This window comes from Xiphias gladius, chromosome 12 (assembly GCF_016859285.1).
Source record: "Xiphias gladius isolate SHS-SW01 ecotype Sanya breed wild chromosome 12, ASM1685928v1, whole genome shotgun sequence".
Taxonomy (NCBI): domain Eukaryota; kingdom Metazoa; phylum Chordata; class Actinopteri; order Istiophoriformes; family Xiphiidae; genus Xiphias; species Xiphias gladius.
The window spans coordinates 1,293,743-1,313,396 of record NC_053411.1 but is presented as its reverse complement, the minus strand read 5'-3'; the positions used below and the strand labels follow the sequence as shown (position 1 = coordinate 1,313,396).

The following is a 19,654-nucleotide window of genomic DNA, read 5'->3' as shown; positions in this document are numbered from 1 at the left end:
TGTGCTTATATTAATTTTGAAACTATAAGAGCTCCCCACCATAAACACAGATGTCTCACATCTTGTAATGCATCTCTTGTGATTGACAGGCTGGAAGAACAAGACTTGGAAAGAAGATTTGAGTTGTTAAACAAAGAGCTGAGAGACATGATGGCGATTGAAGGTACAACTTTACTTAACACTCCAGACCACAGTCCATGCCAGACTGATACTCCCTTAAAAACAAGTGTAGTTGAATGCTCAGATTGCAGCTTTGTGCTCATGATTTGCTTTCTCATTGCACTAGTTAGGTCACAACAAATAACCCAAGCCTGAGAGGAAGCGACTTCAAAAATGTGTGTGACTGCAGCTCTGAGGGCTATTTTTACAACAACCTGAATGACAAAGCTCATACATATAACTTCTCTTTTTAACAACGGATAGGGAAACTCATGGGTGAGTGTAGCTCGTCAGATAAGAAGCCTTCTGGGAAAGGATGATTGGAGCTTCTGAGCTTTGTTTTATAGAACATTTCTACTTGGACATAAAAGCCTTTCAGCTGGACACTTAAAATCAAAACAGCTTGTACATGACATGACTTTAGAACTTTCGAACTGTCTACGTTTGTAGTTGTGAAGAAGCACACTACCAACTTTTTTATAGTCACCTTTCAAGCCCATAGTGGTGGAGTGTGTGATACTCATAAAACTGACTGTGACATTAAAATCTGTATTAAAAAAAAGTGGTAAAATAATAATAAATAATTATGGATTTTATGTAATAAATGCTTGTTTCCAGTCACACCACAATTTAATCAGCATATGACCAGTTATATTAACAGTCAGGATTTTGCTGCTTTATCCTGTGTCTTAAATCTGTTTTTTGAATTTTAAGAGGAGGAGTATCACTGCACAGGTTAAACGTGTTGATTGGTTTATATTAGATAGTTTACACCAAATTGTTGGGGATGTTAGGAAATAATTAACCACCATACCCCTCCCTAGCTACAAAGGGTATCGCTGTCATCCCATCATAAAATAATATCTTCATTATTTTCCATTTTTCCACACCAGAAAGTTGTCATCCCTCTCACCTTAGTTATTTTGCTTCTCTCTGTTGTCTTTATGGTGCAGAGTGGCAGAAAACTCAGGCCCATAAACACAGAGAGCAGCTGCTTCTTCAGGAGCTGGTGTCACTGGTCAACCAGAGAGACGAACTGGTCCACAATTTGGACGCCAAAGAGAGAGGGTGAGACACACTCGCTGTGCTGGTTGGAGTGTTAACAAAGTTGCTGTCTGTTTCTTTTACTGGCTCTACAACTGAAGGGTTAGAAATGATACAGGTGGTAGATCACTAGATGGCAGTACAGTGCAAGGCAGCTTAACCAGCCACCATGCACCACATCGTGCAACAATTTTGTGCAGGTGGACTGCTTTCATTTACCGTCTATAGTACCTCAGGATATGTTTATAGATGTCAAAGAAACACAAAAGACAGCCTGCAAAAGCAGAGAAGTATGAGTCAAAAGAAGAAAAATTCTGAAGGACACATTGAAAGACAATTCATAGATATTAATAATGATAAACAGTTATGCTCTTATCAGTGTTAATAAAAGATCATGAGTCATCACTGTCACTGATAAGTAAAATTCATTTTCAATTTGTCACTTTGCATGACAAATTAGACAAGTTAAAAAGAGGAAAACTAACCTGAAAGTCAGTGAAAATACAAAGTAGGTCAGAAAAGCTGATTAAGTTGGGAAACTGAAACTAAACTTAACTATCATCTTTACTATGAATATATGAAATGAAAGGTCAAACTCAAGACACACACAAACACACACACACACACACACACACACACACACACACACACACACACACACACACACACACACACACACACACACAAATTGACACATTGCCTCCTGCCTTTATACCACTGCAGCTACCTACTGTGTGGTTTTTGATTCATAGTTGAGTGTTGGATTTCTCATGTCGATATCACCACCACAACACTAGATATTAATTAATTAATAGGATTTTTGGAGCATGTCTTCTACAGAGCTGCTTCAGCTCAGCCATATTCTTAGGGTTTCTGGTGTGAACTGCTCTCTGAGCTCTTTCCACAGCATCTCTGTTGGGTTAAGGTCTGGGATCTGACTGGGCCACTCTCTCTGTTTGAAGTCAGAACTTCTACTGAGCTTCAGCTGGTTCGACAGCCACCCTGACATTATCCTGTAAGATAATGTCAGCGTGGCTGTCATGAATATCTGAACTCTTTAAGATTTCTCTGTAACCCTTTTCAGCTTTATGCAAATCAGCAGTTTCTTGATGGTAAGTCTTCTGAGATCTGTTGTTTATGAGGCATGGTTCACTTCAGCAGATGCTTCCTGTGAATAGCAAACTCAGAATGTTTGAGTGTTTTCTATAAATCAAAGTAGCTCTAACCCACACCTCCAGTCTGGTTTCATTGACTGGACTCCAGGTTTATTAACTCCAGACTCCTGAGGCCTGTACTATGAAGCAACTTCAACATTCCCAGAATATCTTTTCGTTATCTGGATTCACTAATCCTAACAACTGCAGCCATGCTAAGCGGTCCCACATCAGTGGTTTTCAACTCGTTAACTCAACTCAGGTTTTCTCAAGTGCGTTCTCATAAAAGGGGCGGTGTTTGCGGCAAATGACCGAATGCAAAAATGGCCAAGTCTACTGGCAGAAGAGCAGGATATTTTACAAACGAAGAGCAAAGTATAATATTGGACAAATACGAAGAAGTTAACCACATAATCCAGGCTAAAAGCAACGGTTATAGCGGCCAAATTTAGGAAGGACATCTGGCAAAAACCGCCGACTTTGTGAATCCGTAAGTTTAGAGACTTATAATATCACTGCCCCATGATGAGGGCATGAGTAGATCTGACTATAATTTCATTTGTGTAGGCCATTAACTCGATGTGTTGCTTTGATATATTTCTATGGCGTGTATGACAATTTTACTCTTATTCTTTCAGATGCAACCCTGGAGGTGTGAAATGGACTTAAGATCAAATAAAAAAGAAATATAAAAACACAATTCCACTGTGGCTCAATAGGTAGAGCGGGTTGTCCACTAACCAGAAGGTTGGTGGTTTGATCCCCGGCTCCTCCAGTCTGCATGTCGAAATGATGCAAGCTGCTGAACCCAAAATTTCCCCAAATGTATCATGAATGGGTGAATGTAGCAGTAGTGTAAAGCAGTGGTCTTATCGACCACTGCAGTGCAGTGGTCGATAAGACTAGAAAAGCGCTATTCAAAGCAGTAAGTAGGCTGACAACAAGATTCAATCCGTCTCTGTTGTAGGATGACAATACAAGAGCACAATGACATCGCTTGCAGCTAACAGGGAAAAAAATGAAATGAACAAGACAGGAGAGGGGCCCCTACACAGGGGGACACTCCTGCTTGAGGAGCTGGTCCTATGCAATAATGAGGGTCTTTCATATAATTAATAATCAGGGAAAGCCAAAGGTCTCTGAACCCTCTTGCCTTCCTAAGAGAACATCTCAGGATGTGTGTACTTAGCATTAGCCGAGGTGTTCACTTATTTTTTCCAAATTAAACTGTGTTTGAATGATGTATTCAATATGGACAAGAATAAGAAGGATTCAAAGAATTTTGATTTGTGTATTATTAGTTAAAATAAATTAACAAATTTAGACAATTTAGACAAATTTATACATAAATGCAGATAATTCCAAGGGTTTACTGATTTTTTCTTGCCACTGCATAATCCCACCAGTAACTGTGTTTGCATTCTTTCATTTTTTGTTGCTGTCGTGTGACATTGGGAAGGTCCAGCTTGTGTTATAACTGAATATGTGACTATTCCACGTGGTAACCATATTTATGTAGTTTCATTCACTTTGAGAGAGATTGGGGGACACTGTTATGCAGTGTGTGTAGACAGCTATATTTCTTAAAGTAGAAGTATATCTGTTCCGTCAGACATGTATAAGATAGACAGAGAGTGTTTAATAAATCTGTAAGACATCTTTTGTAGAGAACCTGTGACTCTCCTTTATCCTTTTCTTCAGAGCTCTGGAGGAGGACGAGCGTCTTGAACGAGGCCTGGAGCAGCGGAGGAGGAAGTATGCTAAACAGCACAAAGAGAAGTGTGTTATGCAGTGATTTGATCTACCTCCGGCCATGAAATGGTGGGTCACCTATCTGAAAGATCGACGATCAAGACAAAACCAAGAATAGGACAGTTGGGCTTGGTCCTCTTTCACCTGCTCACAGTTTGAGTGGTGTGGTTTTAAGTCAGCAGTAAGAGGTCGTTAAGGCCAAGACCGTCAACATAGCTTATCCAAGGAGCTTATTTCTACAAGAAAACACACTGAACCAGTATGAGGTGGCATTGCATTTCCAATGTAGACTCAGATGGTCTAAATCCCGAGTAAGGCTCTGAAAAATGTGTTAAAATTGGTGTTATTTTTAGTTTGCTTCCCCTTTTGAGTGTCTTAAAATGTGTCACTAGGCTGTTTTTTATGAAAAAGATCAAGGTGATTGTGTTGGGCAGTGTAATTTCCACATACTCAATGCATCATCCATTTACCAAACCCTACAGGATGTTCAACACCAAGAAATTTTTACCCACTCAGCGGAAGTGGCATTAGTGCCTCGGAGTGCTGCTTGTGCCACTGGACTGTTCGCTTTGCAGTTGCTGTGTTGTGTTTTCAATTATTATTGTTACAGATTGTGACTGTGAATGTAGGTGGGTTTGATTCAAAATTTGGTACAGACTTGAACTGCTAAAAATGGGAGATTAGGGCTGACCATTGTGGGTTCTTGAAGACTGACACCAATATTTTAGTAATGCTTTAGATTGGACCTGCTCATAACCAGTATCTTGTGCTAGTACATCCAAAATGACAAGGATTCACTGTTTCCTGATAACTGTTACTTGTGACAGGATGCGAAAGCCCCAACAAGTAATACACAAAAAGTAAAAAATATGCTTTGTCATTGTCTTCCAAAACCACTAATGTACCAGCATATATCAGCAGGACAATATCATTTGTCAGTGCTTTCCATAAGCAGTACATGACCAAAAATGATTCATATGTGCGGCTGCTGATCTGGCTAAGGTTTGCTTAAGTTTAGGCTTAAAAACTACTTGATTATGGTTAGAGCCTGTGTTGTTGTATGTCAACAACAAATGTTGGTCTAACCTCAGAGGAAGTTACACGTTTTGAACATAAAATTTTTTCACCACAGTTGCCTTACTGTAGTATGTGCTACGTTCAAATTGACTGTAAAGAAGTTACTTTGTCGCTACGAGCAGATTTACTGGTTGTGGTGATTACATAGGAATTTAATTTTGGTCATGTCGCTCAGCCCTTGTGTTTGCATAAGTTTGTTGTTTGCTTTATCTTTTCTCAAAGCTAGAAATATGGCAATTTGTAAAGTAGAAAGGTAAATCTAATGCACTCCGACTTAAGTGTTTGAGATATTGAAATATTTTCATATTGTATGACCACTTCTTCAGTGGAGCAGATGGGATGAGGGTGCCAATGAGATGCAAGGGCAAAGAGAGCAGGATCCAAATCAGTCTTCTAACTAACTTATTGGATTTGTGTAAAGTTTTACTGATTATTCAAAACATCAACTAGAGAAGTAGCCACACATGTATGTCTACTTTATTAGTACGTATATTAACCAAAGCTTATATTGCTCAATGTTGTAGCAATTGACTTCCATCTGTGCAGAAAATGTTAATAGGAATAGGAACATTTCCATGAGACTTGTACATGTAGGATTTTTTTTTTTTTGTTGCCACAAATTAGGAAAATTCTCTGATAAGTTTTAGGTATTTAAAGGTATTTTATTTTCCTATTTGAATAATGGAAATATTGTGGGAAATAACTTTGACATTATGCAGATGCAGTTTTTTTGAAATGAAAGGTGAAGATGTGATTGCTCCTGCATGATAAAAACCAATTCCTCATTAGCACAATATTAACATTTGCTAAAAGTGATGTGGCGCTACCAACTTTTCCTAAAATTAAAGGAAACTTTGTTGTTTTTGCACTGAAAAGTTACATGTTTTTACTTGTCTACAAGCAAATTGTGTAACAGGCAGGGACATTTCTGCACCTGAGAGGTTTTATTTTATGTGTAAAAGCTTGCAGTTCACATGTTGCCATACTGCTGGTTGTTGTAGCTCTGACCAGCACCTGTGTGAATTAGTTACAGCTTGTCAAAAGGTTTGCTGTTGGAAAGTTTTTATTGTGGTTTTATGTTACAATTTGCACTATTTGTAAAGTTTTAAAAATACAAAAGATTTGAATGCCTTTAGACATCTTGTGCAGCTTTTTATTTAAATCTTTAAATCTATTGCATTATATTTCTATTAGTATATGAATTCATATACGGTTTATCCAAAATGGGATTTAGAAGGTTGATGTTGGTCTATTTAAACTGCTTAAACTTTGTAGTTTTTACAGTCCACTTCCAGATTTTGTAGGGCCCAAAGAAGGCCAGATTATGAGGGTAACTGTCCACTGGGGCCCCAGACCCTCAGGTGGCATGAGAGTCCCAGCTGATTTTTGTGGCACTTAATTTGTGTTCTTGACTTTGATTAAGTTTAATTAGTTGCAAATGTGTTTAACACACTGAAGTCGACATGTGATTGGATGTCAGTACAGTGATATTGAACATATGAGCTGATTGCAGCTCATGTAAAATGGGACATACAATTTTGTGGTAATCTATAGCACTGTATACATGACATATGAAGGAATATCACCTTAATGGAAACTGGCCATATGTTTGGTAACCCAGTAAGTACCATTTAACTTATATCAGAGCAGCTCATCGAGAGTGATCATGTTACCTGCATTGAAGCAGCTTGCAGAGATTATACTACTGGCACTAACAGTTTGACCTGTCGGGTTCACAGAGGTCATCAGTAAACACAATCTCTTTCAAGTGAATCATATTGCAGCCAAAACCTGTATTCACTGATTCACCATTGGCTGCTAGTTTGACACATGAAAATGCTGAATAGAGTCACTGATCCCAGCTGACATGTTCTCTCTCCACTGATGAGTATTCTAACCTGAAGTCCCTCCTCCGGCTGAGCAGCAGAGTGTTCAGTACCTGTGGATGCATTCTCCATCGAGTCGTGCATATTCTAAACCTGATTCCACTGACATGGCTGAGGATTCAGCTGGGCTTCATTACTGTGAACCTTCACATAGACAGAGAAACAGGAGTAACATCTGTCACTGTTGAGCTGGGCAGTGTCTGACTGCTGAATACAAAGGTGCACAAGAGTGTAACTCCAAGTTTGATTCATGGAAGGCAAGGATCTTCAAAGAGAACTGACCTGGCACCAAATGTTTGAGGCATTTGACAGTTTTAACAAATGATCTGTTTCATGACTTTTCCTCACCTAGTATCCACTGTACTTTCTTGTTCACTCTTACTGTAGTCCTGACTGAATGTTGGAGATGTCACTCGGATAGCAAGAAGAAGAAGAAAACCACCCTGTCAGGTTTAAACAGATGTAAGGTGAAAAAAAGAAAACATCCAATTGTTGACTTTCATGGCTTCAGGTGAGGATGAACATGACGGTGGGTGTGACAGATAACCGATAATGATGAAAAGTCAGGTTGTTTACCAGAGTTAAGATATACATGACATACATGGATGTATAGGCCTGCAAAGAAAGTTATGAGACAGTTTGAGAAATAGCTAATTTTACCACTTTTGTCTGAATTTAGGTTGGTTGGTTTTAAAATATTTGTTTATTAATCTGAAAGAGAAGACTGAATATTAATAATAAGGCATATGAGGTTAAATTGTCAAGTTTGAAGATTTTCATTTTAATGAATGTCTGTTAAATCCCTATCTATCACTCAATGTGGTAAGACAATGCTGATTGAGCCTATGGTCCACTGATGAAAGTACTGCAATATCATGTATTTGCATTATAACGAACTGGATGTCTGTGGCGACATTACCGGAAAAAATGCTGTACTAAGTTACTGCTAATGCAACTGAACATCCCTACTAATCCAGCTTCACATCAAAAGCATTTAAATGGCGAAACATGAGTTGACCTCATTTGTCAGTGAGCTTAGCACTTAACGAAAAAATGAGTCTACAGAACGAGTGTTGAACGAATGAGTCTACATTTTGGGCGTTTCTGAAAATTGGATCAGTGTGAAATATTGCAGGGAGTAATGTAACGTGAAGGAGCAGCCACAGTGAGCTGTTAGGTGAAGAGCTGCAGGCGGCAGGCTGCACGCCTCCAACTTCTCAGCCAGATAACCAGCTCCTTTCACTGTGCCCTGGTGTTTGCAAACTCTAAAAATCAGAGAGAGGGGGTTGTAGCCAATTCAGTGGTCTGTCCACTCACCACGGTCGCTAACACCGATCACTGGTTACAACCGCTAGGGGAGCTGAAGCTAGTGGTCTGGACCAGTTTGTGAGTATTCTGTGGAGTGGTCTGGCTGTGTTGGCAAGGCTGTTAGCCGAGTTGTAGCCAACTCAGTGGTCTGTCCAGTCTGTCAACTGACAATGGTCACTATTTTTGTACTGTTTATCGCAGTTTGTGTGGTAATACCTAGATTGTAATCTATCTATCTATCTATGCATAGCATGTGAGTAGCTTTTTTATTTAACTGTTTATAAATATGAACCGGTGGTCCATATGGTTCTTGTGGTCTGGAACAGTTACTCATTGGTCCGTTATGTGGCCTTTTTTGTCCAGACCAGTGATTCAGTGATGATCCAGTTATGAGATTGGGTTCCAACAGTTCAAAGTTGGCCTATATCTTGCTGTTAGTGCACAAGCATATCGTAAGTGTGCCTCAGCATGATGAAGCAATACTACCAGTATTACATGTTTAGTAAACAATAGTGACGGCCGTCTCACTGAGAAAGTCTCAAGTTTTTATATGTATCTCAACAAAATGTCAGGAACTAGAGGTCTAGTTAAAGTAATGCTATGCTCAAAGAATTTTTATACAGTTACTGTAATTTAAATCTTTTCCTCAATAGACAGAGTTGATTCTTCTGGAAAACAAATTCCTCAAGGGTATTTTTTAAGATAAGATAAAACCCAATTGTTCCCCATAGGATAAATTTGAATTGATGCCTTAAAAGCCCAATTACTGAATATTTTTTATTATATTAGTGTTACACGTTGCACTGAAACTTATCCATCCTTATCTATACTGTAATGAGAAAAATGGTGAGGTGTTAGGTTTTGTATATTTTTGGTTATAGCCAAATACCTAACCAAGTATTACATCTACTTTATATATTGTCCACACAGTGGATTCTTTTATGGTTTATTGCCATGACATGACATGCTTAATACTTGAGAAAACTTTTTGCCACTTATAGCCCATAATTTATTTTTCCCCCTTTTCTCAAGGATTGACATGTGTAATAGGGAAGCCAGTGGATTCTGTCAACCAAACGACCAAATCCTTTCAGTGTCCTTTCAGCGACCTTGAGAAATAATGAATTGGAAAAACATCAGAAGGTTACAGAACCAATAGTCCTGGTTGATGACAAAGCAATATTTTTTACAGCCCAGGACAAATCTGGACCCTTTGTACCATCATTCAAATGTGCAAGTCCTTAGGTAGGCAGATCCTTGATTGTGAAATTCTGGGCTGCAGAGAATGTATGGTTATGGCCACTGGCAGAAAATGCATGCATCTTGATAGAGTAAAGTATTCCAAGCCCAAACAACCACCTCCTCTGCTACAGACTAGTTCCATTAAGGAGATGTTTGAAAAGAGGCTGATCTCCAGTTCAACAAACGAGGAATGAAGTCAATCAAATCGAAAAGCCACACAAGATGGATCTACATGTGTCTACCCAGTCTATTTTAAGGAACACATAAAGTCTACTTTTCAGTTTATACATCAAAAGTAGACGGTTAGTGCATTTTTGGAAGGACAAAAGTTACAATGGACACCGGCAATGGAAAATGGACACTCAGTGCAAATAAGAAATACAGTTGAATACATGTGGAACTCCAAAAGGATGCCTCCCAAACTGCCAGAGGACATGCAACACAGTGCACAGACCATCCCCCATAAGTTCTCACCAGAGGAAACCAAGTGTCCTTACTGTCCAGCTCCTACACCACCTGATCTGTCAGAAGAGTAAATTGTAACAAAAAAGGGAACAGTTTACAGGATTCTTACAGTTCACAAAGGTTATGCTAGATGTTGAATAGGATGTGGCTTATGTTAAACTGTGACAGCAAAACAATGACGTTCCAACTCTGGATATAGACGGTATTTAATATATATCTATTCAGTGGGTGAAAAAAAGTCACCAGATCATGTGTCCATGTCTACATCAAACCTTGCCCCGTCTGCGAAACCCCTGTCAGATTTCAGAATTACTTGACTGGATTCCACAATTACAATAACGGTGTTTCTTACCCTTCAGCTATGTTCATTCATGACAAATTTACTTAAGGTAATATAAGATTTTTTCTTGAGACAACCTACCAACATGTAATGGCAGTATTTTGCGGATTATGATGTTGTAAATACAGTACAATAAATCACTTGGTATTTAACCACTGCTATCGGATGGTTCATCAGTGCAGTGGAACTTAAGCTCAACATCACAATCCACCACAACACCATATGCAGGTGTTTTTTCTACTACTCTGCACTGACAGCCAATTCATACAAATTCTTTTGCTACAGATGTGGCCATAACCCTCCAGTGGCAATATCAGATGCCAACTGGAGGTTGTTTTATGATGTGCCTTGTACGTGAATACTTATGCATTGAGGCTACAAGTTGTATTTGTGTTGAAAAAGAGAAGAAGTAATTTAAAAAAAAAAGTTTGAAGCTTGCAGAAATGTTATTTTAGAAGCCACAGTTCATTATCCATAGTAGTTTGAAAATCAACAGAGAGGCCTCAATATGTATATTGTTGGGTGAAGGGTTATACACTCTAGTGACGTTTTGCTTTGAAATGGAATATGACTTGAGGAAATACTTCTCTACATGGATGTTTATCACAAAATGTTTGCAAAGCTGCAGGTACAAATACATACTTGTTTGAACACATGCAAGTTTTATTTAATTTCCATAAAACATGCTTATCCCAAAAGGATACATCATTTAGATAATTATTTCATCTTTACATAGTCTGTTAGGTTGTAGTGCTTTCCCCTTGACCTCCACTGTATGTAGAGAGCTGAGAATAATTAAATATGACTATAACAATGTTTTGCATCTTACAATAGCTCCTCCTGTATTGGTAACATCAGTAATCATCAGTTGTCTCCATCTAAGTGGTATATTGCACATGGCCTGCACTGACTCTGTTGTATACTATTGTTCCCCACTTTTGTGGCAAGAAGATGCAAGAAACCCAAACATCTACATTACTGATACTGCTAGTCGTGTTGCAAGACAAACCAACAACAGAACACAACAGAGGTTTTTACTTCCTCATTATAGAAGGCTTTGTGAGGCTTCAAAGGAAAACATACAGGCAGCAAAAGACAAAACTCTGAAAGTGCAACTTCCTTGGCTGAAAAATCCTCTGTTAAGGAGGAATAAGACCTACCTTCAAAAAGGTGACAAATCAGGAGACAGATTTCAAAGGCCACATCCCATTACAGGGTCCTCAGAACGCTACTCCCCGTATGACTGCTTTCGCCAAAAGAGCCAGACTGAACCAGAGGAAATACTGTGCAGCCTCAACATCGTATCTGATCTGTGCAGTAATGTGAATTCGTTAGAAGCTAAATAAAGAAACAGGGTGCTATCTTATGACAGATACTTGCTATGCCATGTTTAAGGCTGGTCTTCCATCTTCACAGTGTCATCATAAATCAGAAGTTCATGCAAAACATGGAAAAACAAACCAAAGACAAACTTGAAGTGAGTTCAGATGGATAGCTGATGCTCCCGAGTACAGGTAAATGTATAACAACTTGTAATTTGTAATATGTTTTGAAAATTATTTAATGCAAATATGATGGAAATTACTTAATCGTAGTTAATTTTTATGATTTTTTAAAAATTTCCTTCAGAGTTGATGATGTCTGCCCTAAGAGGCAGTATGGCTGTAGAAATCCCAGAATAATGCACAGAGCAACCTGTGCCCAGAGAGGGGTTCTCAATAGGGCAATTCAAGATACACAAAGTGCACAAGGTAATGTAAGTAGACTAGGTCAAAAGCTAGTATATGGCTGGACCGTGTATGGTCAATGTGCAAAATTAAGGAAGTAGCTGAAAACTGTTGTGGAACTGCTGTAAACAACTATTTGCAATGGAAAGTAGCTAAAGCCTGCTGGAAAAGTAGCTAAATGTGACTAGATGATATAATACACTAATTAGCATAATCATGATGTCATTGTGTAGCATTTGTATTCTGCCTAGTGTCAGCTGGTTTCAACCCTTTATCTTTTTGCTTCTCTCCTACTCTCTGTGATCACATATACAGTAATTTAATGCAGCTGAATTCCCACTAAAGCTGTTTTCATTTACATGTTTTTCTGTTTCTGTTGTCAGACAACAGAACAAGTATGAAATATTGACTGAAACGCGGCCCATTAAGACGACATGTTAACCAGCAGTCGCTTCCATGCCATTTCCAAGCTGCTGCTCTGCCCTGCTAAAATCCTGATTTTATAACCGTGACGTTGTCTGACAAAATCACCAGACACATAAGTTAAAGACAACGGCTGTGTTGTGATTTCAACTATATTTACTTGTAAAATGATCACTACAGAGAAAGTTGGAAGCTCATGCACATCTGTGTCAGTTTTTAAATCTTTTAATCAAATCTTTTAAGTGTGGACTAAAAAAATTTCAGTAATCCTTACAATTCCTTCCTTACAATTTACATAAATTGGTCTGTTTTTGTAGATGGAAGCCCCCAATCACTGCTGTCTATTTTCTGAGACATTAACTAGGGCTTTTCAGCTTTATTGAATAGTATAGCGAGGAGAGGGCATTCATGCTCGGTTGGGATTTGAACCCCCGACAACCTGGCACAAAAGTAACAGGCTACTCCACCTTGTCACTTAGGCTCTATACACACAATAATGCATTTGAAATTTTAATTAGTTACTGTTTTCAACTTCAATGCTGTTGATTAAATTCTCAATTTGATCCCCCCACCCTATCGATTTCCCCATAGAGCTAAAGAGTCTTGCTCAAACCAAGAAACAAAGCATAAAACCAAAAATACACTACAGTATTTGGCAAGTGGTAGTAGCAAACTTTTGGCCATATAGTGTTCTTCGGAGAAAAGTTTGATGTAATGATCATTTGACCCTGTCAAAATAATGATTCGTTCTTTGTGTTCATTTAGCTTGAAAAATTGTATTCTCTTTCTCAGGAATAATAAGCGTTTCTGATAGGCAGAACTTTTTGCAACAACTTTTGATATTACTGACCATTAAGTAAAAATCCACTGACCATCAATGGCACCAATGTGGAGAGGGTCAGCAGCACAAAGTTCCTAGGAGTGCATATCACAGAAGACCTCTCCTGGACCTCACACATGAGAGCACTCTCAAATAAAGCACAGCAATGTCTCGACTTCCTGTGTCATCTTAAGAAGGTCAGCCTCCCTCTATCCAACTGTATGAGTGGATCACAGTGGAGAGGATCATCAGTGCTTCTCTCCCCCCATAAAACAAATCCATGAAGCATTGTGCCCCCAGAAGGCCATCAGCATCATGAATGACTCCACCTACTTAAGCCACAGCCTCTTCACGCCCTTACCTCTCAGGTAGAGTTACTGGAGTATCAAGACCCTTCTGCTAGGCTCTACAAAAGCTTCTTAGTCCACAAAAATACTATCTTGTTTATACATATGTATGTATGACATATGCGACACAGCGTTAGGTAAGGAAAGACACAAGCATAGAGGGCTTATGCTGTCGGATTCATATACACATTTCATATTTTAAGATATACAGCTATATGAACAGTAATGATGAAAGGAATATGTGTGTTTGGTACTGAACACAACAGAAGAGAAAAATAACTCAAAATTAGTCAATGAATGAAAGAAACTTGTAAATAAATAATTAGTGAAATGAAATGTTCTCACATTAAAAAAATAGATGACAGAGTCAAGTGATGGCCAAGTGATGCAACTGCAGCACTATTCTTCGATCTTCTGATGCACCTGAGCACACTGGGGTCATCGGGTGTTTCGGTCTTTTTTTGTGGCCTTGCCATGATGCTGGAGAAGTTCTTTCCTTCCATACTCAGCAGTAGGATTATCCTGAATTGTTTGACTCTCTTGGCATCCTCTTCCTTAGGGATCCAGGCTCCTTTGGCAGATCTCCACTGCTGCGGCATATTTCTTCTCTTCCAGATGACTCTCAGGACCTTCCAGAGTCACTTGAGCAGCAATTGGCAGTTCTTGTACACCTTGTAGGGATTCCATTTGCTCCAAGAGCTGAGCTTGATCTTGCCTTCTTCAGAACCTCCTGGACTTCTTTCAGGAGTGGTACCCTGATGTCAAAGTTGTTTCCTGTTTCCTGCTGCTGCTGAAAACAGGGTTGATTAGAACAAAGAGAATCAACCCCATGGTAAATCTGTGGTTGTAAACCAAAACAGTGAGATTAAAGAGGCTAAGAAGCTCAGGAGAGTCTTGTCTTTGTTATTAAAAAAGGACTGATGCAGCTTCAAAATTTTGACAAAATTTATTTGATGAAATTTGTAGTTCTGTTTTGTAATGGGGAATGGTATGTTTTTTATTCTATGATATGATGAGTGTCTAGATGACAGAGAAACTGCAGCTGCAAATACAATCAGCATAAATTAACAAGGCAAAATCTCTTTCACATGAACTCATTTTCTGCAAAGCCCTTCAAGTTAAACTAATATGACACTATTGGTGTCATATTAAACTAAGAAAGAATATTGGTGCTGAAAATGTATACGTGAAAAATCATCACAGTTCCATCATTATTTAAGAAACATTCTAATCACATATCAAAACATTTTATATTTGAATCAAATTCAATCAATTCATTTCAGCAACTTAACGTTTGTTTTTCAACAGTTCTGCAGTGCTAGCTTTTATTCATTTAATCATGGGTGATTCATTGCCGTTTAAAATTAACTTTTGAAAGCAGAAATTCCTGAATGTCAGCATCTCTAAAGAAAGAAATGATAGAAAGAGGAAATGAGAAATTCTTGACCAATACTGGACTAAAAGGATTTTGGGGTTGAAAAAACTTTTGTATAGTACTCTGAAATGGGTTATACCGACTAGAATAAAATAAAAGTTTAACATAACATCTTATTCAATTAAAATGTTAAACCTATTGTTTTAGCCATATTTATTCTGAAACCCATGTTTAAATTAAGGCCCCTCTAACCCTAGACTGATTTCAATTTGTGAGCTTTTAAATATTTAAAATACTGTAACTGTTGAAGGGGGCTAATACCATATTTAAAATTTTTGTATTTGGTGGAAACAACAGATGTTCTTCACAGAAGATTAAGGAAAACATTCAACCCAATCAAGTTGTGCTGTAGTTCTAAGATGGTCCCAGAAGTATTTTTATTCACTTGAGTATGGCAGTAGTGCTGGTTTCTTTCTAGGGTAGTGATCATCTACAACTTCCTCCCTAATGGTATAAAATGACATGTAACTGAGGTTAAATGGATTCCGTGGGTTTAGTTTTACCTCAATCAAAGCCACGCAATGCAGTTGCAGATAGTTTTTAAAATTTCAGGAAGTTTTTCACATCACTCTCTATTACCTTTGAAATTCTATCTTTCTACAAATAATGCTGAAGTTATTGAACACACTATTTACAGTTGGGGTGGACTCAACAATAATTTAACTTGAAGGAAGCAAAACAGGCTGAAAACACAACAATGACATTTTATAATCCTATTACCTATACATTTTTAGGGACTAACATGTTAGCAAAAAGTTCCTATACATCCAGCAGACATAAAGCAACATTAGTAAAACTGGAGTCGCACTTGTGTCCATCTGCTAAATGTACGTCCAATATTCACTTTCAATTCAATTCAATTCAGTTTTATTTATATAGCACCAAATCATAACAGAGGTTATCTAATGGCACTTTTCATGTAGAGCAGGTCTGGACCATACTCTTTATAGTTATATTTACAGAGACCCAACATTCCCACATGAGGAAGAACATGGAGACAGTGGCAAGGAAAAATTCCCTTTTAACAGGTAGAAACCCTGAACAGAACCCGGCTCATGGTGGGCGGCCGTCTGGCCTGACTGGCTGGGGTAAGAGAGAGAGAGAGAGAGAGAGAGGGGGGGACGACCTAGAACAGTAGACGTATAAGATAAAGAGGTGTAAAAATGATGAGACTAATGATAAAACTAATAGTTATAATAATAGGGTGAATAATAGTACTAATACAACTTAATGTAATACTAGATGATAATCATAATAATTGAAGCAGTGGGTGTTGAGCAGGATCATTGGGGCAGTGGGTGGTTTCCAGTCACAGATCCAGACTCTCTAGCACCAGGGGCAGAAATACCTGCAGAAAGCGACAGGAATGGAGAGGAGAGAGACAAGAAAGCACAAAACTACGGGAGAGAGAAGATGTCAAGTTAGTAACGAGCATTGATGCCATATGAATGCATGCAGATGGCGAGGAAGAGGAGGAGAAAGGAGCTCGGTGCATAATGGGAAGTCCCCTGGCAGTCTAGGCCTATAGCAGCATAACTAGGGGATGGTTCAAGCCAAGCCTGAGCCAACTCTAACTGTAAGCTTTATCAAAAAGGAAAGTTTTAAACCTACTCTTAAATGTGGAGAGGGTGTCTGCCTCCTGGACCAAAACTGGAAGATGGTTCCACAGTAGAGGAACCTGATAACTAAAGGCTCTGCCTCCTATTGTACTTTTGGAGACTCTAGGAACCACAAGCAAGCCTGACCTCTGGGAGCGCAGTGTTCTAATGGGGTAGTAAGGTACTATGAGCTCTTTCAGATATGATGGTGCATGACCATTAAGGGCTTTGTAGGTGAGAAAGAGGATTTTAAATTCTATTATGAATTTTACAGGGAGCCAATGCAAAGAAGCTAACACAAGAGAAATTTGATCTCTTTTCCTATTTCCTGTCAGTACTTGTGCTGCAGCATTCTGGATCAGGTGGAGAGTATTTAAAGATTGTCGGAACAGCCTGATAATAAGGAATTACAATAATCCAGCCTAGAGGTAACAAAAGCATGGTATAGTTTTCTGTGTTTTTTTTGAGAAAAGATCTGCCGTATTTTTGCAATGTTATGTAGGTGAAAAAGGCAGTCCTTGAAGTTTGTTTTATGTGAGAGTTAAAGGACATATCCTGATCAAAGAGAACTCCGAGGTTCCTAACAGTGTTTAGTGCCATTTAGAATAACTTTACCATTAGATAAGGTGTTTCTGAGGTTTTGGGGGCCAAGCAGAAAAACTTCACTTTTGTCTGAGTTTAACAGCAGAAGGTTGCTGGTCATCCAGGTCTTTATGTCCTTAAGGCAGGCTTGAAGTTTAGCTAACTGATTAGTTTCACCAGTATCACCAGCATAGCAATGCAAGTTTTTGGGGTTTTTCCTAATAATATTGCCTAAAGGAAACATATATAGAGTGAATAGAATTGGTCCAAGCACAGAACCGTTTGAATATATGGAGGATTTATCGTTAAGCTGCACAAAATGAAATCGATCTGATAAATAGGACCTGAACCAGCTTAGAGCGGTTGCTTTAAAACCAATTAAATGTTCCAGTCTCTGTAATAGGATATGATGGTCAATGGTATCAAATGCAGCACTAAGTTCTAAGAAGACAAGTAAAGAGACAAGTCCTTTGTCCGATGCAGTAAGGTAATTTGTAATTTTCACCAGTGCTGCCTCTGTGCTATGATGCACTCTAAATCCTGACTGAAAATCTCAAATCTCAAATAAACTATTATCATGTAAAAAGTCAAACAACTGGTTGGCGACAACTTTCTTTAGGATCTTAGAGAGAAAGGGAAGGTTAGATATGGGTCTATAGTTGGCTACAACATATGGATCAAGAGTAGGCTTTTTAAGAAGAGGTTTAATTACAGCTTGTTTAAAAGGACTGTGGTACATAGCTTTTTAATAAAGACAGATTGATTATATCTAGTAAGAGGTGCTAACTAAGGGTAAAACTTCTAGTTGGGATGGGGTCTAAGAGACAAGTTGATGGTTTAGATGAAGACATTATTGAAGTTAGTTGGCAAAGGTCGATGGGAGAGAAGCTGTCTATCAGGTTGCACTGCTGGTTCTAAGGTGCCTATGTTTGAAAATAAGTCAGTACCAGTTGAGGGCAGGAGGTGATGAATTGTTTCTCTAATAGTTTGAATTTTATCATTAAAGAAGCTCATGAAATTGTCACTACTGAGAGCTATAGGAATACATGGATCACTGGAGCTATGACTCTCTGTCTATGACTATGACTCTACTTGAATGAGACAATTAGAGAGTGTGCCTGCGAAGATGAAGCCCGACCTTGCACTCACGGAGCAATGCTGGCATTTCTCTTCTACAGAAAGTAGCTAAGGTTTGTGGTAAATCTAGCAACAAAGGCACTAAGTTGCAAACACGGCCTGTAAATTTCCCCTAATAAAAAATCTGTAAATCCCCCACTTTTTCTCCTGGTGTAATGTTATTTTTTATGTGATGTTTTATGTAATATTATTTTTTACGAGATTTTTCCTAACTGTGAACATAAATTCTATAGGTTTTATTTGAAAGAAGTGTTGTGGTGTGGTATATTGTTATTATGTTTCACATTTGTAACATTTTACAGATTATATTTAAAGAGCTTGCTATAATGCACTGGTCTCATGATTTATGTGTGAATTTTAAAGCTACAGACAAGTATTGTATTTCTTGTTTACCCCTACATACTTTTCATGGTGCTCAATGTGAAGAGGAAGAAAATAAATACAAAAGCACCTGTTGGAAACTCTCTGCATCCTGATTTTTCGAGCCAAGGGGCTGCTACAGCAGTAACAAACTGCGTTGACAGTCTTGACTGTTGAAGGAATGGAGGGCTGGCGGGTCCAAAACGGAGGAAGCTGTTGTAGCTTATGAGCCTTTATGCACCATCCACTTTTGTATAACCTCGCTCTGAATATAAACTGCTTCATAAAAGAGTCAGGAGACAAGGGTCGATGGTACAAATATGTCTTTTCAATAAACTGTATAAACTGTCACATTAGCAGCCAATCAAACAAGCTAGCTTGGAGTTTTTTTTTCCCTCTTCAACAACTCCTCTGAAGGAATCGATGTACAGTCCTGAAAAAAAAGCTACTATAAAAAACAGACAGAAGCTAATGTGACTGAGTAGTGCTAGCAGTTCCCAGCTCGCTACCATGTAGGCCATTACCTTGCTAACAGCAGTCGCTCACCAACAAGCTCTGTGGGTAGCCCTGTGTTGTCAAGCTTTGAGCATTTCACAGAGATGCACTGTTGAATTTCATCGTGCCACTTTCTGTAGTGACTGGGCCTGAAGATGACTTAAATTATCCTGTATGTTTGTTTGCTTGTCGCATGGCTGAGATGGCCATTCCTCTCTTCATGTTCAGAAGCAACGTAGGTTCTTGAATTCACGAAGCGCTACATTTAACAACAGCCGCAGAGCATCCAAAGGTGGTTGGAGT

At 38.6% G+C, this 19,654-nt stretch overlaps 2 protein-coding genes across 7 annotated transcripts in view; both read left to right on the top strand.

Moving 5' to 3' along the window:
- Positions 1–6,311, top strand: part of ehbp1l1a (EH domain binding protein 1-like 1a) — a 54,106-nt gene extending 47,795 nt beyond the window's left edge. For all 6 annotated transcript variants that reach the window (XM_040140596.1, XM_040140598.1, XM_040140597.1 and 3 more), the window contains 3 exons: positions 90–163; positions 1,113–1,227; positions 4,059–6,311. In XM_040140596.1, the coding sequence (XP_039996530.1) occupies positions 90–163; positions 1,113–1,227; positions 4,059–4,152 (283 nt within the window). In that variant the 3' untranslated portion in view covers positions 4,153–6,311. The remainder of the gene's footprint in view (positions 1–89; positions 164–1,112; positions 1,228–4,058) is intronic.
- Positions 6,312–11,576: 5,265 nt separating this feature from the next.
- si:ch73-40a2.1 (tyrosine-protein kinase receptor TYRO3) overlaps positions 11,577–19,654 on the top strand; it is a 32,028-nt gene continuing 23,950 nt past the window's right edge. Inside the window, exon 1 of the mRNA XM_040141361.1 lies at positions 11,577–11,941. Within this exon, the coding sequence (XP_039997295.1) occupies positions 11,926–11,941 (16 nt within the window). The 5' untranslated portion in view covers positions 11,577–11,925. The remainder of the gene's footprint in view (positions 11,942–19,654) is intronic.